Consider the following 26046-nt stretch of genomic DNA (forward strand, 5'->3'; position numbering starts at 1 on the left):
CCCTCTGTAGACTGAATTTATAACCGGCCTATCTGTAACACAAATCCCTGATCTTGTGGGGAAAGCCCAGCATGCCAAACCTAGATGAAATCAGTGCTTGTTGCTCAGGTCAGTTGTACCTGATTTGTACCTACTATGCATCTGTTTCCTTTTTGCCTGAATAATACCTGGAATTATGCTTCCTGGCTCAGGGGTGAACTGTTTTTGTAGGATTCAGTGTTTTGCCAACACAATGGTTCTGTCTCTTAATCTATAATCCATTGAGATCATGAACATCCTGAATTGTGTTTCTGTCTTTTATAATATTCCATGTCTTGTCCTGTTATCCACAAATCTGATAAGAATTCCTTTCATTTTTTTCAGCTGTCCTCCCCCATACACATTTCCTTCAGCTCCTCTTAATTTTTTTGAGGTAAATTGTACGTCCCACATGAATATATGGTTTGCCTTATTCTAGTAGCACAAGGGACTACATAGTGACTGCCTTCTTATTGTATTATCATATAAACTTAATGAGGTAGGTTAAACAGAGTAATGATGATTGGCAGTCAGCTCCACTGGTTAGATCAGACCAAGAAATCAACTCCACAGGAAGGCTAATACTACTTTTATTGAGATTTATTACAATAACAGTACCTGGCATGTATGATTGTATTGCACCCGTTGCAAAATTAAAGCAAAAAAAAAAGGAAAGGAAAGGATTTTGGAAGGAAATTAATGTCTACTTTTAACTGTGAAATTTGCACTTAGTCTTACAGCAAGTGGCACATGCTATTATGCAGACCTTTTTCCTAGTCTAATTGGATTATCAGTCTAGCAGGTTCTGTTCTCAAGCTGAACTAGGACTATCTCAAGAGTTGGACCATTTAGCATGTTGCTACTTATAAAAAACCATATCCCTCCCTTTCCCGTCACATATTGAATTAACTTTCACAACAATGACTTTGAAAGATGCTCTGCACTTTCAGAGCATACAAATATTCTAGGAAATAATTATATAATATAATGTGTATAAAACACCAATCTCTTATTTCAGTAACAATTAAATTTAGGCAACAAAGGTAGTAGAACCCTAACCCTAACTCTTCCTCATAGTTCTAGAACCCTGGATGATTATACAAATGGAATCTAGTGAGAAGAAGCTAGAAGAAAGAAATAGCATTAGCATTATTGCAATGTATTAAATGTGCATAATACTCTCAATGACTCTGGATGTTAAAAATGGATTTTACCTACAGTACTTGGAAACCACTTCTGGACTTTGTGCTTGAGGTGGAAAAAAATAAAACTTTGATTTTCGGTTTTACTGATTAGATAGATTTGTTGTTATAGAAATGGTTAAGTTTATATTATAATGTAAAAGTAAAAAGTTGAGGTTTGATGTTACTGTTTTATTCTACTGCGCCAGAGGAATTTGGAAGTCAATGCCTTTTTTCTTTTTTCCCTTCTGTTCTGCACTTCTCCTTTCCCCTTTCCCTCCCTTATTTTTCCTAGTGTTTGCTTTTGTATTTTATATTATAAACTAGACTATAGACTGTAGACTAAACTGTAAACAAAACACACCTGGAAATGTAAAAAAATGAAATAAAAATAATAAAAATAAAAGAATTCTTGTGTCTACCAGTAAAAAAACAAAACAACAACAAAACAAAAACAAATGGATCTCCTTACCACAAAATAAAAGGGCTTAAACTGAGTTTTAAAAAGAAATCAGACATATGAAATGATGCCTCATAATGAAGACAACTAAATACCTAGGCAGGACAGTTAAATTGTTTATTAATGGCTTCCAGCTAAGATTATTAATAGCTCAGGGGCAGAGTACTTTTTCACATTAGATTCTGGTATCAAATAAGAAGAAAAGTGTTGGATGAATTGTAAATCAGAACATGCTGTATTTGGCTGAACAAAAGAAAACATGAACAAAATAGACAATAATAAAATTAAGCTCTAGAGAAGATTTTAATGAGTAGTGTTCATCTTGAGTGCTTCATTTTAGTCTTTCTTTAATTATCCATTTTATACTTTACTAGTCATCCTGTTACCACAGCATATATTACACAAATTAACTACAAATTGAATGCTTATAAAATTTCGGAGATATGTTGAAAGAAACAGAATGAAAAACAGAGTACTAGATCAATGTTCTGATTTTTAAATCAAACTGTTGATTATTTGCTTACCATTTGCTTTCGATTCTCTACCAGATGGAGCCCAATAATCCCTAGGAAAGATCCGAAGCCAAGCTATGGCAAAAAGCAAATCCACAAAAAGTTAGCTACATTTATAAGATGTCATTAATTTTAAATAGGCAGAAAAGAAGAATGAAAAGTGGCATTCCAGGTAAATTGAGAACCTGCTTCACATATACAGTATTATCTGTAAGACTCTTCATAAAAGAAAAATAAGACATTGAAATTAAAAAGTTTGTCAAGGTTTAACAAGCTTCTAGGAAACACACAAAATGGATTAGCTTAGGACAGTGATGGCTAACCTTTTTGGGCTTCTGTGCTGAAAATTGTGTGCACGCTTGTGCGCACCCAGAAGACAATGCACATGGGGGGCCTCCCTCTGCGCATGCATGTGTGATCCCCTGCCCTTACCTGCACTGGACATATGCGTGCCTCCCAGCTGATTTTTGATCCATTTGAGGCCTTTTGGAGGCTGAAAAATAGGCCCATTTCATCACTTCCTGTATTTCTGGAAATACCAGAAGTGATGAAACGGGCCCATTTTTCAGCCTCCAAAGGCTGCAAAGGCTTCCCCGAGCCTCTGGGAGGCCGAAAAAGGCCTTAAACAGGCCGAAAATCAGCTGGGAGGCATGCATATGTGCAATGAGGTAAGTTTGGCTGGGGCTCATTTGCTGGCACAAATGGCTGTGTGTGCCACCTGTGGCACGTGTGCCATAGGTTTGCCACCATGGGCTTAGGAGATATCATTTTTATTTATAAAAGGCATTTTCTTATAATAATTTAAAATGGGTTCTGTTAAATGTCTACCTGTCTGTCTCTCTGTCTGGATAGATAGATGATAGATAGATAGATAGATAGATAGATAGATAGATAGATAGATAGATAGATAGATAGATAGATAGATATCTGTTCAACTATATAATATGGTGAAAAATAAATGTAATTTTGGGGGGGAAAGGAAATAGTTTTTCTTCAAGAAATAGAATTGAAAACAAAGAACTGGCCCATGAATAAAATAGGTTATTTTTATTCATTCAGCAGATAAGCCTTGTGACTAACAGGGCTTCTACTTGTAGTATAAAGCTATGGATAACAAAATTAAAAATAACTTTCTGTGGTAATTAGGGATTTAAATGCTGGGGTCTATGGTCATTTTGAGCACTTCTTCTCTATAATGGTCCATCCTATGCTTTGATGTTTCCTTGTTTATTTCCTTGTTTAGATGCAACAGTCTCATGGGTCAGCTTGACAGTAATACTCAACATGGTTCTTTCATAGAAGCTGGCCTTTTTTAACACATTGCTTGGGTGGCAATGGAAGGACTTGCTCTATTTTGGACCTCATGGCTCATGTTAGCTGTACCATTTTGTGTGGAGTTTTGATGATATTGTTAGCAGAATATTAGTGTGGTCTGAAACCCACTCAGAAAAGCAGTCAACAGACAGTGGTAGCATTTATCATCACAACTGAATGTTGCAAGACATAGGACTAGAATCTTGCAGTGGAATTGAGAAGTCCTTCCTCCAAAATCACAGAAGAGCTATGAACATAGCAGCTCCCTCCATCACTAGTAAAATTGGCTGCTCTGAAGACAACCTGCTCCCAGGAGGACATGACATGGAATGGAGCCTTACATCCTGAGTGACCTAGCTAAATCCTCTTAAGCAGAGTTGGCAAACACAGGGACATTGCATGAATGCTCTCACCCTAACCTTATAAAAGAAAACATGAAATAGGCAGATGTAATCAAATGGTAAAGTACCAAGGTCAGATAGTTGGGTCAAGAAGCATATTTTTATTTTCTCTCTAAAACACACAAAAAACATGGAGCCCAGTGCACATTCCCAGGACAGGAAGATGATCACCATAATGGTGCTATTGAAGAAACTATTTTTAAAGGAATCCCTTCATGGATTATTCTCACTCTCAGATTCACAAGTTTTGATTCACAGTTTTTTTACCTGGCCTAAAAAAAATAGTAGAGCAAGGCAGGCACTCAAAAGAGTCCTAAAATATTGATGAATTTGGTGAGCCCCCCAAAGTTTGATAGAAGCATTCCCAATCATGTTTCCCATAAAGTCCTATATATGGTATCTTGCCCCAAACTATATGTTAGGGTTTTCAATATAAGGAATGAACTTCCCCATTATTTCATATTTTTTCATTATTTTGAGTCAGACGTGGCTCCTGGTAACCATATGCAATCTTCTAGGCAACATGTTTGGAAATGGTTTGTGGTTCTTTTTCCTAGGACTAAGAGAAGATGTTAAAGTTACTGAGTTGACTTCCATGACTGAGGCAAGAGTAGAACTCAGATTTTTCTACTGGTCTACTGCTATAACTCAACTGAGACTCAGCTCTTTCATACCTACATCCACACTTAAGTTAAACTTGGGTTTATTCTCAAATTGCACAAAACCTGTATAGGACAGATATATAGATAGTTTTCAACATATGACCACAACTGAAACTAGAATTTCCATCATAAGTAAAGCCAGACCCAATTTTTCTGACCATTATTACATTTTTGGTCCCTTATTTGATGCATTATGAATACTGAAAAATCTAAAATGCAGTGGTTGATAGACTTACTATTATTCCTGGATAATAGCCTCCCACAGTTACATTTTCAGTTCTTGTGGTTGCTGCAAGTCCTATGGTCAGTATGAAAATAGACACTACCAAAAGGGCGACTGTGAACCAAAGAGATGTTTTCTTTCTTTTTGTGAAGTGCCCTGTGAAAAACACACATTGTAAATGCATATTAAAATACACTAATCTCAAAGGAGAGGTGAGTCTGCTTCATTCATACGCAACCCTCTTAACAAGAAACTTGATGTCAACCTTCTTAGACAGTCTCAGCTTAAAAACAGCAACTTCTAATTAGAAGTATCTTATCTCTGAAATTAGGTTCCTATATGAATGGATGTTAGCTTAGGAGGCCTTTTTCTGCTGAAGGCTGACTTCATTTGATAGTCGAGTCAAGTACTGTACTGAGCTGCCCGACAGCCCACTTGGGGAATTCTGGGAGCTGAAGTCCACATCTTTTAAAGTTCCCCAAATTGGGAAACCCCACACTAGATGACACAAAGGAAATATGAAACGCTCCAATCCTCTACTAATGGCTCCCTTGGTTTTGCTGTCTACTTGACACTGCTAAGCAGGGTGAAATCATTCTTTCTCTGCCACCCCTTTCATTTCTCCCTCCCTCTTCAACTTTCTCTGTCTTTCTTTCTTGGACCTTTTCCTTCTCAAGTAAGAAGTTGCTGGAAAACAGAAAAATGATTTTGTCCTAAGCCTGAACCAACCTAAATGACTTTTGAAATTAGATTGAGAATCAGACCTTGGACAGTTCTATTCCAGGACACATTATGTAATACAAGATATCTATGATTTCATTTCCTCCCCCTTATTTTTTGTGCTGAAATGATACAGAGGATAAACTGGAAGAGTGTCGTAATGCCAGAGGGGAGCTAATACTTTCCTTGTTTCCTAAGATACAGGACTCCTCTAAATCTGCTTTTTATGTGAAAGAGAGAAACATCTAAGGACTTTTTTAAAATCACAAACAGGCTTTTCTACCAGTGATCATAAATCAATGGCTCTGTGTATAGTGAATCAAGGGCAGATTTTTAATTTTTAAAAAAGTATTTCATTAAAAACAAGAGAAAGAAAACATGTATAGTAAAGTCTCTGGGAGTTCTTTCCAGCCCTATTATTCAGCAGTGGCCATAGAAGGTGTCTGTTTTCTTCTCTGTCATGAAGTAATTGTGTTGCATCTATGTGTACAGATGTTCCTCAACTTACAATCATAATGGAGTCTGGAATTTCCATTGTAAGTCATAAATTGAGGTACCCACATGATCGACCTGCCTTTATGAGCTTTTTGTGGCAGTTGTTAAGTCAATGCCATGGTCGTAAAGTGCTTTTTGTCAGAAAGCACTTGAAATTGCGTCATGTGAACGCAGAATGCTACAACCAGCCATAGAGGTGAGCCAGTTGCCAATCAACCAAAATGTGGTTCTGTGACTTTGTGTGTATGTGCATGTGTGTTGCCAATGGCACTCCAGTACAGGGTTGTAGGCAATTTCTGGGGCTGGTGGTGTCTGTCATAACTTTGAAAGTTTGAATGGTTGCTAGGCACCCACTAGCATCCACTACCCAGGTATGTCTTCCATACGGTTATATTGGGCAAATGGATTTCTTTGCCAAGTCTTAAACCTGCTCATTTTCAAAGTCAGTTTTCTATTGCTGGTTCCTTCCTCCCCAGGAAATTTAGTCCCATCTTGTCCAGTTTGTTGAGAATTATTCTACTGCTAGATAAATAGACAGAATCTTGATGGACAGATACGCTCTTTACATATTTTTTCCAAAATTCTTTTAGTTTGGAAATAATTAAAATATGATGATGCACAGAAAATCCAAGATAGTTGGATGGAGAGTAAAGCATGATTCACAGGTTATATATAAGTGAATTAATAATGCAGACTCTTGAGGCAAACATAGTTTTAATTGTTAAGAACCATTCGAAAAGAATACATTTTAAAAATAACAATATTTGACATTTTGACATTTTAAACTTGCAACCTTATGCAAACTTTCTTTGGAGAAAAGGACCCACTGTGTCACTAGGACTTAGTTCTCAATAAACAGAAAAGATTGTGTTGCAAATACTTATCATCAGAGTATTAGCATTTAGAGTGTGAAAGGAAGCCATTTAAGCATTATATCCGGGTGTACAGATTAAATTTGTCTTTATTATTTCCTTAAAACTGGGGGGGGGGAAACAGCTGGAGTGGCCGATTAAACAAAATTATAGCTGGGGAGGTCTTTAAACCCTCTTTGTTTGTCATTAAAAATATGTAAAATGTTAGAAATCCACATATGTCTAATAATAAAACCATTATTACGTTAGTTTAGGTTATTTGAGAGACTGAAAAGAACTTAAGAAAGGCTAATGGCCTACCCACTGCTGCCTTCCTATTATAAATATCCTTTTCCCAGCTGGTTTCCCTTTCTATGTAAATACTACTAGAAAATTACTGCCTACATTTACATTGGATATTTAGTTTGGCTCTTACAAAAGTAGCATTGCACATAAGGAGATGCAGGAATTCTGGTGATAAACAAACGTTGTTATATTCTCCTTAGAAACTTAGAAACTTTTAGCATGCTTCATCTTATACAAGATTTTCAATTAATGCTATTACCAAAAGTTGGCATTTTCTTCAAAAGTCTGAGAAAACTGAAGCTGAATTTTGAACTAAAAAAAATTCTTCAGATTTCAGGTGAAATCCTTCACACATTAAAGATAAAATAACCATGCGGAAAAACAAAAGCTGACCTTTCCTTTTCCTAGATCAAGGGTGTCAAACTCAAAGCCCACGGGCCAGATCTGTCCCATGGGGTGCTTAGATCTGGCCTGCAAGGCCACCCTGGAAACAGTGAGGGACTGGCCCACAGTGCCTCTGCCAGAGAAAATGGGTTCCCGAGCTCCATTTCCGGCTGTGACAGCTTCCTGCAACCCTCTGCCAGCGAAAATGGAGGGTTGCAGGAGGCCATCACAGCTGGAAACGGAGCTCAGGAGCCTGTTTTCGCTGGCAGAGCACACAGGCCACCACAGGTGCCCCAAATATGAGTGACATCGAGCTGGCCACACCCACTCTGGCCACACCAATGATGTGTCCCTCAATAAAATTGAGCTTGACACTCCTGTCCTAGATCAATATTCTGCCCTGCAAATTACCACATTCATATTCTGGTTATATCCATGAAGATTCTCATTCCATTATAGTTCACAAGACCAGCTTTATATGATGATAAAACAAGTATGTTTGCAAGTTCCCCAAAATAAGCAAAAGATCAACTATCACAGGTTGTGATGAATTGTTGCTCATTGTTGCTAATTTTGAAAGATATGGAAAGAAAAGATGGTTCATTCCATGGTGAGGAGTTAAATAATCAATGGCCTGTTTATTCCCAATCAACTTTTGCAATAAATCAATGAATTTCTTGGAATGGAAATAGTTCAGGTTTTATTATATATTTGCATTGATACCTTACTAGTATTGATTTCCCATAGGCTGACCGCTTACTATGGATAAATATACCACTAAAGTGTATCCAGCACCTGTCTGTAGCTTTCTTCTTGTACAGTATGAGCCCAGATGCACATTCCTCTTCTTATCATTTCTGAATTGCTTTGACTGCAAGTCTTTTTTGAGATTTTTTTTCCCCCACTCCGAAGTGGGATAAGATCTAAATCTCTATTTATAACAGGAAAACAAACCTCAAAGAAAAGAAAGGCAAGGCAAACACAATCTGCAGTGCATGGTAGTGGTGCCAGGTCTATCTGCAAGTTTCATCACAACATAACAATGTTGCTTTTGACAATCTGACACCCTCTTCCCAACAGATGTCTATGCAAATCCAGGTGATTTCATGCTTGATTTGTATTCATGTGTGTAGAAAAAAAATTGAAACTGAATTGTGATATTCCTGATGCTCGAGGTTATTTCACACAAGAGGAACTTTTATGCAGAATTGCTTCCATATAGGAAGCCCACATCATATTCATCCTACAAATGCAATAAATAGACAGAGATTTAGGCAAGCAGGACACTCCTATGCTTCATGGGAAAGGATAGGAAATGTCATAAATTAAGGTAAAAGTGTACAGTACACCCAATTAAGTGTCATGCTTCAAAGCCACTGGAGACAAGTATGAGCAGGATGTACCTTATCTCTTCTTTCTGGACAATTTACTGGCTCCAGATTCCCTGCGTTTGCAAGTTGGGCACTTTTCTTTGCAGGGAAGGGTGGGTGGGAAATAACGGGGAGGAGATAATTTTTAAAAAATTATCTTTCTTTTTGTTGATGCACTTTGATGACCTGTTCCTCTTTTTGCACCTCTCAGTTGATGAAAATGGAGAGAGAGAGACGTGAGGGCAGAGGTGAACACAAAGTGAGGCTGAAAAAAATCAAGATGGCAGCCACAGCATGCAGTAAAAGACATAGCCATTTTTTTAATGGGTGGTGTTTCAATCACATGGCTGTGGCTGCTATTCTGGACTCTTCCCTGTGACAGCCCTGGATAAGATGAAGCTTACCTTACCTGCTAATTGCTATTTCAATGAGTCTTCAGGTATAAGAGACAAAATAACTTTCTGCCTTCTTTTTTCCTCCTTTTCAAGATGTAGCTTAGACAGAGGGAGAATTTTCTATCCTCATATATTTCTTGATCAATCTAGCACTTTAAGTATAATGAATGTCTGTGACTATTTTATCTAGGTTCTGTCTTGTATTTTTCCACAAGAAGAAATCTTGCTGGAAAGCACGTATTCAGCTCAGCAGGGAAGCACTGACAGGGAGGAAGTTAAATAAAAGAATAACCCCAGACAAGAATGTGTATTCCAAGGAGATATGCCTGTCTATAGGAGTTACAAAATAGCAGCTATAGAGTATGTGACTCATGTCACGTAAACTGGTCTAAAAAGATTAACATTGTATTTCTTTACCTTTCTGTAAATTTCCTCTCTGACCCCCTCCCTTGAATTAGCACAATAAAAGAGGACAGAAAAAAGCCTGGGGGAGAAGAGAAGCAGAAGAAAGGAGCAGGAGAAGCAGAGAGGCCCGGATTTTTCCATCTGTTCCAGGGCAGCCAGGGAATCCCATCTCCCCCAGGCTCAAGTGTTGCCTCATTTTGAAGATTTCTTGTGTTTTGTGTGTTTTATTTCTTGTGCTTGCTTGGCAATCACTCTTTTGTGAGTCTTGCCTAGCCTCACCCTTGCGAGGGTCCCACTCTAAATCTCACCCTTGCGAGGGTTATTCTCTAAGAGGAATTCAGCAATCAACCAGAAAGGCGAAACAACAGACCGGTCGCTCAACGCGACAGCTGGGGGCTCGTCCGGGATCTCTAATCGTCTGGGATCCCTTCGCCTTTCAGGTTCCAAGGTGTGACTTTTGTCTAGAAGTGCATCTTCTTCACCTCATTCTTATTCGCCTGGAATAGGCTACGTCGACAAAAAAGCGGCTTCTCGCCACTTCACCAAGCCAGTAGTTCCCTCTTCCCGTCCTCTTGTTTATTTCAGACAGCTTCCAGATCCTGCGTGGAAAGGTCCTGCACAGCTCATCACCTGGGGAAAAGGTTACGCTGCTGTCCAACTTCCTGATCGAGTGCTTTGGGTTCCTGCTCGCTGTGTCAGACCTTACCATGGCAAACCTAACTCTAACTCTAATTTTTCTTCTGATATCAATATTTCCTGTCTTTTCTCAATTCAGGGCATCTCCTGATGCTATATTTACTTTTCTTGCTGACACTGTTACCTTTATTTTTAAAGATAATCTCCTTTCTGCATGTAATTATGTTTTCCAACACAATGGTAGCTTTCTTTCTCCTACTTCTGACATTACTGTTCACTATTACTATTCTCCTTGTTTAATATTTTTAACTATACATGTTACTCTATCTACTATAGGATCTTATTCTTGCTTAGGATTTTTTCACAATCACACATACTTTAATCACACTGTTCTATTACTTTCCACTCCTTCAGTGGCATTTCCTCCACTATCCTCTGCTTTTCCTACATTGCCATCTCAAGCTAATTCTGAGACAACTTTTCCTGAGACAAACTGCAATGGCATCTTCGTTGCTGCTTTCCACCCTGTGATGTCACCAAATGCATATTGCATCATTCATCTTCCTGGGTTCCTGTTCACTACAAAACACCTGTCATGCGAAGACGCCACCTCATCCCTGATGACACTCATCGTAAGACTACAGCTCCCATTCGAGCTCGCCATCTTGGGTATCCTGTCTTCATCGCTGACAACTCCATCTCTAAGCGGTCTGCATCTCGTGCTGTTCCAAGATTTGGCTATCATCGCATTCCTCAAGCATACAACCTTCTACAAATGAACATCAACCTCAAAAATATACCTGGACTATCCTTGATTTTCAAGGAAATATTTTAAACACCACCACTAATTATACTAGATGGCCATGGTTTCCTCAGCTTTTCATGGATTTTGCTGAAATGGGGACAGGAGTAGAAAAATTTGCAGATAAAGAACTACAAGCTGATATATGGGACAAGCAAGGCTCCTGTTCTCCAGCACCTATTCACAACTTTAGACTATATTTTTGTCCTGCTCACAGTACTGGTGCTTCTCGTGCTGCCTGCGGTGGGGTAGTTGACAGATATTGTAAAAATGGAGTTGTGTATCCACAGGTCATATCTGGTGGGAAGCACCTACCAAAAATGACTATATTCATATTACCCGTGATCAAGAACATCTTCCCTGCTCTTCAAGGCTTTGTTGTGGACAGAGACTAAATCCACTCAGAATCACATTTACTGCAAAAGGAAAGACACTTACAAAAAAACAATGGATGGTTGGGTTTACCTGGGGAGGACGTCAGTGGGATGGTCTAGGAGATGAAGGGAATATTTTTACAATTCATCTTTCTATATCTATGTCTAATTATGATATTTCAAGGACAGTCATGGTATCAAAGCATGTTTAATTTTTCTCCCTGGTTAACAACACTCTTATCAGCCTTAATAGGTCCTCTTGTGTTATTGCTTCTTGCATGTACTATTGGTCCATGTGTAATAGGACGTTTACTAAAATTATTGAAGGATTGTTTGAAAACACTTGACAATGAAATTAACAATACTCAAAAACAGTTAGCTTTCTTACATCCAGCATTGAATCAAAAGATCTGGTCAAAAACCGCTGTTGAATGGTACTCTGACCAAGAGTCAGAGGAGGAAATAGACATTAATAACTTCTTTTCTCCCAAAGAAAATTTCTTAACTAGGTCCAGCCACGACTGGGGATGAGGACTTCTCCTCGTATGAGCTGGTTCAGCAAGGCATCAACAAACCGAAGGGCTTGTTGCCACCTTGTGAGACTACTCTGGAAGAGAAAGAACTCTACCTAGAGTCATGAGCACAAAAAATAAAGAAAGGAGGAATTGTGACTATTTTATCTAGGTTCTGTCTTGTATTTTTCCACAAGAAGAAATCTTGCTGGAAAGCACGTATTCAGCTCAGCAGGGAAGCACTGACAGGGAGGAAGTTAAATAAAAGAATAACCCCAGACAAGAATGTGTATTCCAAGGAGATATGCCTGTCTATAGGAGTTACAAAATAGCAGCTATAGAGTATGTGACTCATGTCACGTAAACTGGTCTAAAAAGATTAACATTGTATTTCTTTACCTTTCTGTAAATTTCCTCTCTGACCCCCTCCCTTGAATTAGCACAATAAAAGAGGACAGAAAAAAGCCTGGGGGAGAAGAGAAGCAGAAGAAAGGAGCAGGAGAAGCAGAGAGGCCCGGATTTTTCCATCTGTTCCAGGGCAGCCAGGGAATCCCATCTCCCCCAGGCTCAAGTGTTGCCTCATTTTGAAGATTTCTTGTGTTTTGTGTGTTTTATTTCTTGTGCTTGCTTGGCAATCACTCTTTTGTGAGTCTTGCCTAGCCTCACCCTTGCGAGGGTTACTTTAAACTTCGTCCTTGCGAGGACTAATTCACCCTTGCGAGGGTCCCACTGTCTCGCCTTTGCGAGGGCTACTTTAAATCTCACCCTTGCAAGGGTTATTCTCTGAGAGGAATTCAGCAATCAACCAGAAAGGCGAAACAACAGACCGGTCGCTCAACGCGACAAATGTCTGCTAACATTCACTGACAGTTGGGCTAAGCTCATACTATGCATCCAAGACAACTATATTTTGAGCTCCTATGTTAATGGGATGTTGTCAGGGCTGTTTTAACACATGGTCTTGATGGGCACTTGCCGTGGGCCCATACTAATCTGTGTATGTTAACCCTTCAATGCATCTTGTATCATATAGATACAGCAACATATTGCTGCACAGCATGTTTTTACTGTTTCAATACCGATTTTGTTGGAAGTGCCAGTAAAATAAATATAAGTTTAATTTTAACGGACCATTTACATTTTTATTCCAGTGAGGAGTTGTCATAGGGGCCCCCAGTACATTGCTTTGCCCAGGGTCCATAATGCTGTTAAGACGGCCCTGGATGTTGTGCTTTTTAATTACGCAACGCATCGTTTTTTCTGCACTCTGCTATAGGAACACATCTTCAAACAAGGGCTCCTATTGAATTTAGATCTCTGAATGCTGCCCTTTATATCTTATCTTTGAGCCAACAGAAAGCACTCAATGAGGCAGAAACAAAACAAAATACAGACACCCACACCAAATTCAAGCACAATTAAAAAGTAATTAAAACCAATTAAAACTCAAGTGATAAAGTTTGCAACAAAACAAGCCAAACATTCTTTGCTCAAGACCTCAACTTCTCCAAAAGGAGCTTGAGCAAAGCTTAAAGTGCCACGATATTCAGCTTCTTCTATTTTTCTTTGTTAATTTATGCTTACATTCTAAGTGCTGCACTCCCAGAGACTGCTATAGAGATAGAGTAAGCAGCAAAGCTTGGCATGCCAGTTCAAACATATATTTTCATATCAGATTCAGATCCTAATTTTCAACACAAATTAACAAAGAAGAGACCACAACACAAATGAACAAATAAGAGAATGTTGTAGGTCATGTAAACATTTTAATGGCAAATCATCTCTTTTGAGTAAACCTGAACAAATGTGCAAAAAACATAAAACACAGAAAATACACTTTATGAAATACAGACAGGCCATGTGTACAGTAGGCCATAACCCTATCAAACTCAATTCCATTGAAAATAGTGGTGCTTAATCGCTAATGGTACAATTGGGCTATAAAGTTTTTAAAAGAATTTTGTTTTTACCAATATTACACATTAAATAACAAATATTTGGTGGTAAAAAAGTCATGTCATCTGAATTTTCTAAGTTAGCAAATTATTAATTACCATCATATTTTGCTTCTTTATTGTCTGTAGATTGTTTAAAGCTGCCTTTATTTTAACAAAGGTAAATGAAATGTGATGGCTAACATGCTAAAAAGAGATACGAGATCTCCTTTTAACAATTGCTTCCTCTAATTAAATGCTCAACTTATCCAAAGGGCAGAAACTAATAACCAGGTTTTGCTTCAAATCTCAATTCAATAATCTCTATAAATGTTAGCTCTTGGATGACTAAGAATGTACGCAATAGAATCGTCTCTTGCATATGACGTCTCTTTGCTTTTTGAATTTTAAGGTAAAAGAACAAGGATTTGAGTTTGTTGCTATGATTATATTGCTTTATGGTCCATTGTTTGACTAATAAAATGGTTGAATAATGGTTTAAAATAACAGTGTTCAAATAATGTCTATATTTTTAATGACTAAAGAGAAATGACTTCCACAGAAAGAGTATTTCATGTTAAAGGTATTTTTTCTTTTGTAACAGACATAGTGTTAATTCAGTAACCACTACACAATAAAGTAATCAAGACACTTTATTTTGCAAAAATACATTATATTATCTACAATGAACATTCAGAAAGCCACAAAGAGCTGGTTTTGTGAGGTGGTTAAGACACCAGGCTAGAAACAGGGAGATTGTTAGTTCTCCAAGAACCAGACATGAATAAGGAAAATTGAATTAAAAAGTTCAATTTGAGGTACATTTTCTATTCCTTTTTACTAATCTAATTATTTCTAAAAAGCAATATCAGTATCATTGAGGGAAAAATGTCAACCACATTATCCAAATGGTATTGTGGGATTACAGGTAGTCCTTGACTTATAACAGTTCATTTAGTGACCATTCGAAGTTACAAGAACAAAAAAAGTGACTTATGACCATTTTTCACACACCGTTGCAGCAGCAGATCCCATGATCAAAATTCAGATGTTTGCCAACTGACTCATATTTATGATGGTTGCAGTTCTGGGGTCATGTGATCATCTTTTGCAACCTTCTATCAAGCAAAGTTAATGGGGAACCAGATTCATTTAACAAACGTGTTGTTAATTTAATAACTGCAGTGATTCACTTAACAATTATGGCAAGAAAGATCACAAAATGGGGCAAAGTTCACTTAGCTGTCTCACTTAGCAACAGAAATTTTGGGCTCAATTGTGATTGTAAGTCAAGGACTACCTGTACTATAAAAGAATGTTAAAAATAAGTTCTTGACTCCTGGTGACTTCATAGATATGTCAATGTAGACTTATTGGCAAGAGTCCAAAATGGTTTGCCATTGCTTTTTTCTATTTTTTTTTAATTTCTGGGCAATTTCCCATCTAAGTACCAACCACATCTGACATTGGCTAGGTGTTAACCTAAGTTGACCATATGCTCAGGGGTGGGATTCTACCTGGTCGGTCCGGTTCAATAGAACCGGTTGTTATGATTCTGCCTAGTTTGGAGAATCGGCAAATCGCACCACTAGCTGGCCCTGCCCTGCAGCACCCCGCCCACTCATTCCTTACTTGGTTTGCGCGCCATCCAACTTGTCTGCGTTAGCCTAATTTTTGGTAAGTTGCTATTTTTCCTTTTATTTTCTAACCATCAGCTGTTCCGACTATCAGCTCTGCCGGGAGATTTAGATTAGCTAGAAAGCAGGAAATCATTGGATTTCTTGATTTCTAGCTAATCTAAAAGCAGAGCTGACTGAAGTTTCTATTTTTCAGTGCAGACTCAGGTAACAGATTGCAGAATGGTAGATCTCTAAGTGACTCTGTGATTCTGTGAGCAACTCAATCTGCCTGCCTGTTTTGCCTGATTTGGGGTATAAGTTGCTCTGTTTTTAAATAAAAAATTCAATATTTACATACATAGTGTGTTCTGAGTTAATTTTCTGAGTTTGTTTGCTAGAATATTTTATGAGACAGACTCAGGTAGCAGATTGCAGAATGGTAGATCTCTAACTGAATCTGTGATTCTGTGAGCAACTCAATCTGCCTGTTTGTTTTGCCTGATTTTGGGTAAAAGTTGCTTTTTTAAATAAAAAATTCAATATTTATATAAATATTTAGAATATTTACATAAAAGCCACACCCACCCAGTCACATGACCACCAAGCCACACCCACAAATTAGGCCATGCCCACAGAACCAGTTGTGAAGAAATTTGAATCCCACCCCAGCATATACTGCCACCTATAAACCTTTAAATCTAACATATTATGAAACAAAAAAAATCATAATTTTACATATAGTGCAACTCTGCAGTAACTGCTCTCTAATTCTTCTCACATTTCTCCCTCTTGCAAGCAAAATAATGCTCCGTTTTAAAGCACACTTTATTGGAAATATGTTCTCTGAAAACCACTGGTATCTATTTCCATATGCCTAATTTCAAAATTAAGGTAATTTGGGAGGAAATTCCATTATTGTTAGTACAATTATAATTATACAACGATTATATGACTGAAGATTGAATTTAACTGGAGGTGTTCCAAAGAGAAACTTTATATTCCAAAACAGAATATTTTATGTCTGTTTTTTTTTCTCTTTTAGATTCTCATAATGTTAGACATTGTGGGTCATATTATTTCATTGCTATCTAACACAGTAATAAGAAAGTAGGATTTCACTAAATGTGGAGCAATTTAAGTAAATAAACTATTCCACTTGACCTTTTGGGAAGATTATTTTATTCTACAAATCAAAGGAAAATCATACAGCAGGATCTAAGTGCAGGTACTGTTTGAAGTTACGATGGACCTCCCCGGGATATTTATGACCTGGTTCTAAAATTCCAATGGCCGCTGCCCCCCCTACAGTCATGTGATCACATTTTGGGCAGTTGCCAAACAGCTCACATTTACAGTTGCTTGCAGTGTCCATGGTCACGTTTTTGCTGAAAACTAGTTCAGCAGAACTAGCTCATACTGAACAGTGGGTTTGTTTAATGCCCACCACACAAAAGGTTTTAAAATCAGGCTGGTCTTATTGGTGACCCACTTTGTGTCACAGTGTATGACAGTAATGGGCAGGCTTCATGACAGTTGTCAGATGAAAACCACTTATATCTATTTGAAATTCCAATCGAAAAAAAATGAAGAAGCTTTACCCCTTACAAATGGGCTTTAAAGTTGTTAACTATAGCTGGGTTATGTTTTTCTTTCTAAAAAGTAAATAATTATGAACTGCCTACTGATTCTTTTTCTGCTAGAAATACACTTTCTACATACTGTAGTATGAGATAATACTAAACAAATAGCAAGATGCATTTTGCACAAGATTCAAATATTTATTGGTTACATCATACTGAAATTCTTAATATTGTGATTTCTTATTCTTTCTACTGAAAACACCACTCTGTCTAGAAAAGAATGTGCTTCCTTCCTGTGATTTGTACTCAGTGGTGTAAGTGAATTTAGAAGATTGAAATTATTGTGTAAACACTGCTCAGGCACAACCTGGCTTTCGTTTCTAGCAGCAAGAAGAGGCTATTTTTCCTCCAGCAAAAGTGTGGAAGACGGTTAGATGTTACAATGTGTGTGTGTGTGTGTGTGTGTGTGTGTTATTTGTAAACAGAAGTCCTAATAAGAATTCTGGTTCTATCGTTTTATTTTTTGCTCAATTAATCTAAAACAGAGCTAAGAAACATTTTTCCTTAGTTTATTTCCAGTCCTGCTTGTTGCTACATAGTTCTGACATCGATATACGAAATTCATCATACAACATCCTTAGATATTATTATACTATTCTTAAAGATTTAATCTTCAATTCGATTCACAATTCACCAATCTGGGACTAGTAAAAATTTAGCAATTCAAGTCCAAACCAAGAACCTAAGAGCTGTTAAGGCAGCATCTGAGAATATAGGCAGTTTTTCCATATATCGAAGCAGCCCTTTGGGTATTGTTCCAAGGGCCCCTATTACTATTGATACAAGCATTGATTTCTTCCTCCATAATTGCTCAACTTCAATCTGCAAATCACGATATTTTGTTATTTTTTTCTAGACATTTCTCTTCAATTTGTGCATCACCTGGTATTGCAATTATCAATGCACCAGACTTTTTTCTTTTCCACAATACTGATGTCAGGCATGTTGTGAGCCAGATGTCTGTATATTGTGTGGCGTTGATACATTAGCCAGGAGAGGACAAAGCTATTGCAGAGTAGTAGTTTGCCAAATTACTAGCTCTGCCGTAGAAAATGCTTCCACACTTCCAAAGGTGCACCATAAACGGGCGAACTGACTTCACACCAGAAAGAAAGATAAGCAGCTCTTTCTGCAGAAGCAGCATCCAAGGCCCTCCCTCCTCAAAGCCATCTTGCAAATGGGCACCACAACTGGGAAGGTTCAGAGCCTGAATGAATATGACTGCCTGCATGGTGCACCAACTCATCTCCCCACTGAAGTGGTACCTATTTATCTACTCACATACAACATGCTATCGAACTGTTAGGTTGACAGAAGCTGAAGTGAATGATGGGAGCTCATCCCACCACACAATGTTACCCATGAAACCACTAAGCCATTGTGCCTCTATCCATAGATAGCTGACATTTGACTCAAAAGGCTAATTCCCATTCTTTTTATCTGAATGCTATGCACTTCTCTTAAATATATGTCTGGGGCTTCATTTAAGTTTCGATAAGTGGACACCATTTGCTATATAGGGAGCTGCAGCTGGATAGAGGTGGATTCATTGCTCTTCCAATGAATTCTTTTTCTGATAATGAATGGTCAGTCTTAGCTATAACCATTGAGCTCCTCCATAACTGAGAGATGAAATAAACAGACAGAAAGACAGGTAGACAGGCAGATATATAAATGATAGATGGATGATAGACAGACAGACAGACGGATGGACAGACACTTATCATGAGTAAAAAATATGAACTATGCTTTTACTGTAAAAGTTTCCTGAAATCTGGAAGTTTTTCAAACCTGATCAGAATATTTTTTTTCTTAAATTATCAGGCGTTTAACCATTTCACAATATTCAACAAAGAATGAATACTTTAACTAATGAAATGGCAAAGAAGCAAAATCCCTAAGTATTGCAAACCTTCGCTTGAAAGCTATTATAATAGCTAGCCTCCCCAAATTTATCATACAAAATACTGATTGCTCATAATAACCAACAAGGTTTCTTCACAATGTCTAGACATTTTTAGAAAATACTTGTATTTCTTTAACCATCTAAGCAGCTGACATCAGAAACTGCAGGAGGACCACAAGGAATGAACTATGATGATATATTTTTCTTTATATACATATTTTGAGATGAGGTTTATGTACAGTGCTGGCTTTTCATAACAGAACTTACACTCTGGTGTCATGATCTTTGAATAGAAGAGGCATATCTCTGACAGCGGAGCAAGACTTCTCAAACACTGAACAACTCAAAAGTTAAGAAATCACTGGATACTGAAATAATTGAGATGGGAACAATAATAAAATCATATTTTTGGAAGTGTATGATATTAATTGGGGGGGAGGGATTTATGAGACTTCCTTTTATAAGAATGTTTACTTGAAAATGAAACGCAAGGTAAAAGTGTAGCCTTACTATTGGTAATAGCCTGTCTGCAAATACTTGCAAGTTAAAGTGAATTAAGGTCCCACTTGTCGCTCACCTTCTGAACACGTATCTCGTGGTCATGTGAATTCGTTTCGGGGGTGGGGGCTGTGGAATGGAAAGAACCCGAGAGCATCCTTGAATGTAGCTGGCTCAGTGGGAGGCGAGGTGAGGAGGAGGGGAGGGTCCACGGGGGTGTAAGAGTGACCCCTGAAGGAAACAACTAACACTAACGCCCTCGCCCCTTAAACCGTTTGGCCCGTCAGAAGCCACGGGGTTTTTGAACCCCTCCATCTGAGGTGGCGCCCCGAAACCTCAAACCGGCGAGGAAATGACACCCCCACTCACAACCCGGGCTCGGCCAGAGTCTCCAACTTACCTGCGGGGTCCAGCATGGCTAAAGGCTCGGTAGAGGCAGGGGCAACGGAAGGCTGCATCCGCCCAGCGACGGTGGGACCCGGCCGGCAGGATGCAGAGCCCGTCCCGGGGCATCGACCGAGCGGTCCTGCGAAGATAAGGCGGGAGTCGCAGGAGGCAGGACAGAGGAGGCGCCGCCGGAGCCCGAGGGAGGAGCGAAGGTGGCCTTTCGAGGTGACCGAAGGGCGACCCCGGCCTCTTCGGGGCAGAGGCTTCGCTCCGGCGTCGGGCAGCAGGAAGAGGAGCATTTGCTCTCGCCCTGAAACCAAGGCAGCCCCTTCTGCCTTCCGACAGGTGCAAGGATGGAGCGGGGTGTGTGTTGTGTGTTGTGTGTGTGTGTGTGTGTGTAAAAAGCGGGAAGGGGCTGCAAGCTACAATTAACGCCAGAAGCAAAGGGTTAGGGGGGGAAAAAACCGGGAGATTTAAGGGGCTAATCCTTTCATTATTACACTTTTGTCAAATCCTTAACCCTTTAAAAGCCCTCCGAAACAAGACAGAACAGAACAGCTCCCCCATGAGAATCCTTGATCTGGGCAGCAGCCCCTGATTTCAAGGAAATACCTTTACCAGCACAGCATCTTCATTTCAACACCTGACCTTCTTTCTCTGAAGGGATCAGCCTGTGCCCCTCATGCTTATTTTGCCATATGGGTGACTGTCCTACCAAAAAACTTCAGCAGTGGCAACTTTCTACTAACCCTTTGGGCAAAAGTTTATATTTGCCAACTTCTCAGCCAGGGAGTGATTTGGGTCTCTTTCTCTCTGTGCATTGGAATCAGAGTTGACTCCTGGCAGTTGACTGGACAAATCCTTGTAATATTCTTGGCAAACATTTCTGAAGGGGTTTGCCCTTGCCTTCTTCCTAGGATGCCTACAGAGCAGTGGTTGCCAACCACTGGGCCGGGGACCACTCGTGGTCTGCGAGTAAACTTTGGTGGTCCGCAGAGAAATATCACCCCCAAAGCAATTAATCCAGATTGCATGGGAACACAAGGCTGTCCTACCCACATAGTCTGCGGGAACACACAAGGCTTGTATCGCATGCATTGCGAACAACATGAGGTAGTGAGGGAAGGGGGAAAGGGCAGAGGGGGGAACGTGCCCCATGCATCTTGTCTGGCCACCAGGCTGCTTCTTTCCACTTCTTTCTTCTTCTGCTTTTGGTTGCACGCAAGCAAAGCAGCAAAAGTCTTTCTTCCTCTCCCCCAAATTCCGACAGAAATGAGTCTTTGGGACCTGCCAGGCATCCTGATCCAAGAGGCTGTGCTGGTCTCACAAAGACTCATTTCTGGCGGAGTTTGGAGGAGAGAAAGAAAGGCTTCTGCTGCTTTCCTTGCATGAAGCCAAAAGTCTCTCTCTCCCCCTGAGAACGGAGCTGGAGATGGCATCCTGCAATCCCAAATAAAGAAAGATCGATTGGGAGGAAAACAGAGTGGGGAATTTTCCTGCAGACTTTTGGGGGGATTTTCCCAGGGTCTTTGGTCCACAGGATTTAAAATAATGAGTTTGGTGATCCCCGAGGTCCAAAAAGTTGGTGACCCCTGCTACAGAGAGAGCGGGAATGGCCTAAAGTCATGCAGTTGGCTTCATGCTTAAGGCAGGACTAGAATTCATGATCTTCTGGTTTCTAGCCTGGTACCTTAGCCATTGCACCAAACTGGCTCTAAGTCAAGGATCGGAGGTATTGATAAGACTCAAATCATCCACAGGAAGCATATTCTTCTATCTATTCTAGGCAAATGTCTATAGTCTTAAAATATGAGCCATTCTTATCTGTCTCGCTTTACAAAGCCAGCTGGACATGCTTGAGGCAAAAAGAAAGCTGAAACTTCCTTAAGAATTTTTTTTTTCCATGTTCTGGACCTGGTGAAAATGGCTAGAATGGAAGCTTTTGAAGAAAACAAACCAGGTTAAAAGATCAGGTTGAACTGGCATAGAGAGCCATTGGTATTTCCTTTGGTTTAATAATGGAAAAGGATTTAATTCCAAGGTGCTAAATTTTAATTGAGAGTTAAATATCGCTTTTCATTTTAAAAATGATTGGTAGTATAGCTTCATTTCTTAAAACATTCAAGATAAACATTGGGTATATTTGCACAGCAGCCAAGTGAAGGAATCATTAATAAGAAAGTTGAATGCTTCCTTCCTTCCTTCCTTCCTTCCCTCCCTCCTTCCTTTTTTTCATTCTTTTTCTTTCTTTCAAATTGCTGTTAAATTGAATTATATTATTGAAAGCTTCTAGGGTCAGGAAATTACTACAATTAACCTTCTATTAGTAGAGATCTGTAGGGGGTGTTCCCATTCTCTTGGAAATATAGGGCGGTATCGAGAACCACAGACCAGGTATTGCTGGTAACCTACATGAAGGAAAGGCCTGTCCTTCGTACCTGGGAGGTGTTCATCACATTAGTCCACATTGGTGGACATTTCTCCCAATGTCTGGGAAATCCTGAAATCCATGGACCTTAAGTGTTAACAATGGCTTCATTAAGGCAACAAAGTGGACACTACTATATAGACAGAGCAAATTTCTGGTGACACTTTGGAGAAAAGCACATAAAAGGCACTAATTGGATGGGTTATGTAGTATACAATATGTTCTAAAGGCTACACTCATCCATGAAGTGTTTATAACTGACCTCTCTAGATGTCTCTTAGCACATAATATCTACTAGGAAGGAAGGAATCCAACTGTAAATCCTTTATGTCATCACCTCTCAATGTACATACACTTACTATTTCTCCTTAACTATCTTCCACAGTGCAATTTGCCACACTATCCAAACAGCTTGGCGGGGTGGGGGGAATAGAATTTTTTAAAAAGTTATACTGAGGTGCTTCACACAGGTGTTATGCTTGCTCACTGACATGCTCGGGAACACCTTTTGGAGAATGAAGTGTTGCACAGCCCTAATACATATAATACTTCACATCCAAACAGGTAACTAGTCCACGTGTGAGAAGAGCTCATTAGGCATTTTCTATTCTGCTATAATCAATAGCAGAATAAAAGGTGGCCACTCATATGACACCAATAAAGAGGAAAAAAGATAAGATGGCTTTGTATATTAAGTCCCCATGAATTAATTTGTAGTTGTGTGCATAGAACTATGTTCAGACATGTGTAGATGAAACACAGTAGACCATTGTGGCTCGGTGATCTAGAACATGCTTTGGATGCAGAAGACCCCAAGAGCAATTCCTAGTTTGTCCATCGGGTTAAAAAATTAGAGAATTCCAGCCAGTCAGAATCAAGAATTGGTCTGATCCAGAGTAAGGCAAATTGCTGGACTTCGATATACATTTGAGAAGGCCTATGGCATGACATACGTAGACTGAGGCCAAAGCAGACTTTGAATACCACTAAAATTACAAAGGTGACTCTAGCCATCTTAGCATCCCCACTTAAAATGGAACCGAGTAGAGTAATAGACAGCTTTATAAAGAATTAGAGCCATTCCATTTATCGCTCATATAATGTGGATTTATAAGACCTTTCTTTTTTTTTTTCTTTTGCGGGTTAAATAAAGACATTCTGCCAATGATTTAAAAATTGAATTACTCCTGCCCTTTCATTTCTCCTTGGTATTTTAGTAGCATGTATCTTAATCATACTGTTAAAAAGCTTGCCATTTCTGTACAGTTTGTTCAGTCGCAATTTTATCTCCCAAGCCATTTCTGAGATCTAAATCTAGAGAGCAATATACAAGTGAAGCCTGCAACCAAAGACTGAAGCGTGTCCTAGTCGTAATCAGATCAGGCTGCTCAAGGAGATAAAGGCAGAAAGGCCCAAGTTGGAAGAGGGAAAACAAAAGGTGTTTTTTGTCTATCCAGCACTTGCCAATAACTGTCCCACACTAACTTGTATTAGAACTGCTGTGAGCAGCTCATACTTGCAGGAATGATGACTCTAGAGAAGAGGAAAAGGGGTTGTTTTGTCCTAGTTTGTTCCTGAAACATTTCCATATAAGATAGAGCAATGTTCTTGCCACCTCCAGTTCCTCTTTTGGGAATATTTGTTATTATTTTAAATTAAAAAGAAATTAATATGTTAAAAAGAAAACAAAAGCAAACAAAACTCAAAAGACAGACTGGAAGGGCCACTGCAGTCAGTTTTCTAAGTTTCTATTTTTTTTCTTCCAGAACTCCCCCTTTTTCAAATTAAAATCTTCAACAAGCCACTTTTCTTTGAGGGAGGGGGAGAAAACTCTCATGCAACTCTCTTGTAAACTGTGTTGCAAATCTTTACTATTATTATATTAGTCTAAGGAGTTCATTTCCTCTGTTTGAACATGCAAATGGCTCCTACTGCTTGGTTGGTAGTACAGAATCTAGGATTTGGGGTCATCTGTTTTGTCTGTGAAGAAGGCTAATAGTCCATAACTTCTTTCTTTCTTTTCTCCTTGGAAGAGAAAGTTAGTTTATGGTCATGTAATCAAAGCTAATATTAATGCAGGCAGGCTCAATGGGTTGTTCTCACCTCCAGATATTTCTATAGCGTTTTTCTTCTCATGGTATGATCACAGAATATGAAAACTACACAGATGGAGTGCTTAGAGATTTTGCTAGGATTTTGTATTGGTCATAAATGTTGGAAGAAACTTTGGGTTAGTCTTCCTTGAGAAGAAACGTGTAAGATAATAACTTCCAAGAAAAAATTTTTGGAGCTGGGAAGCAGGCAATTTCCCTGTTCTGCATTCTCATCTCTGTATATACAACATCAGATCATAGATTTTATCAGCTCCAAGAGAACAGAGTGATGTTTTCACCTAAACTATCTGTTCATTTGAAATTCAAATGTATGTATATGTGAGATTCATTCCAACCCATGGAGTAAAGAGCTGGTTTTCTCTAAAGATCTTACACAAGGTGGAGAATTTGGGTAGAATGTTTCAGCTGTGCTTGTAGCAATAGTTACCAGAATATTTGTAATTAAAAGCAAAAACAACACAAATTTCCAGAGGTTTTCTTTTAGTGCTGCCCAGATTTGGAATAATGATGAGTCCTTAACATTTTCTTTCGCTGATAGAAACGGGCAGCATGAGTTGCCATAGAGTTTCAATGAAGTTTTCAGTAGCACATATTCCCTTATCTACTTGTAAATTACACTGAATGTAACAGGATATTTTCTTTGGAATAACATTACATAATGCTATGCACGTTTGCACTACAATATACATCTTCTGGAACAGATATTTAATATCAGAGTTTATCATTTTACTTACCTTGTAAATCATAAAGTAATAAGAAATATTTTTCCAAGAAGGAAATGTCTTCAATCGTATTATAAAAGCTTACTATGATAACCAAGTTATTGATCAAATGATTAAAAATGTCTTGTTTCCTTCCTAAATTAGTTTCAATAGAGTTTATTTTATTTTACTGTGCTCTGTTTTCTCTTACAACTGGATAAGCAAAGCTCAAATTGCAGGAGTTTAGAACACATGTTACAGCTTTAAGATAGCAGGAGAAAATCTCAGAAAATAATTTGAGCACCAGAATTTTGATACAGATATCTAGATGCAAGATCTCTTAAAGAAGACTGTGGCTATTCTTCAATGATATATTATGGACTCATTCTCATAGCCCACTGATCACTATAGGACACATCTTCATAGTGTATGCTTTATCTCATCCTCTACTCACTGTGGAAGCAGCCTAATATTATGCAGTGTGGCCATATACAAACAAATAAATACATTTGTACTTAGCTTTTCCAGTTCTGTACAGTATTTCCAATGTGTTTCTTAGATACAAGTCTTGATATATAAGCTACAATGGTTCATCCATAATTTTGGTGATGCCACAGTGAGTGGCTGGCATCTGTTGAACATCTGTTGGTTAGATGAGTCTGTTTCAGGCACACTTCTTTCTTCTATCACTGGGCACTGCCCTCGATGGCCATTTTAGCTTGAGTTGCAGGAGAGACCACAACCTGGTGGCTACAGAAGCATCTGTCCACAGTGCCAAAATGGCATTCAGGGATTATA

General features: G+C 38.8%; 1 protein-coding gene across 1 annotated transcript in view; it reads right to left on the reverse strand.

Annotated features, from left to right (window-relative positions):
- Positions 1-20140, reverse strand: part of TMEM255B (transmembrane protein 255B) — a 57834-nt gene extending 37694 nt beyond the window's left edge. The window contains exons 1-3 of the mRNA XM_087938545.1: positions 20019-20140; positions 4785-4927; positions 2184-2246 (exon numbers count right to left, since the gene is read on the reverse strand). Coding sequence (XP_087794671.1) covers positions 2184-2246; positions 4785-4927; positions 20019-20076 — 264 coding nt within the window. The 5' untranslated portion in view covers positions 20077-20140. The remainder of the gene's footprint in view (positions 1-2183; positions 2247-4784; positions 4928-20018) is intronic.
- Positions 20141-26046: the final 5906 nt, after the last annotated feature.

The sequence above is a fragment of the Pseudonaja textilis genome, chromosome 8 (genome assembly GCF_049901715.1).
Source record: "Pseudonaja textilis isolate UNSWEBS1 chromosome 8, rPseTex1.2, whole genome shotgun sequence".
NCBI lineage: Eukaryota > Metazoa > Chordata > Lepidosauria > Squamata > Elapidae > Pseudonaja > Pseudonaja textilis.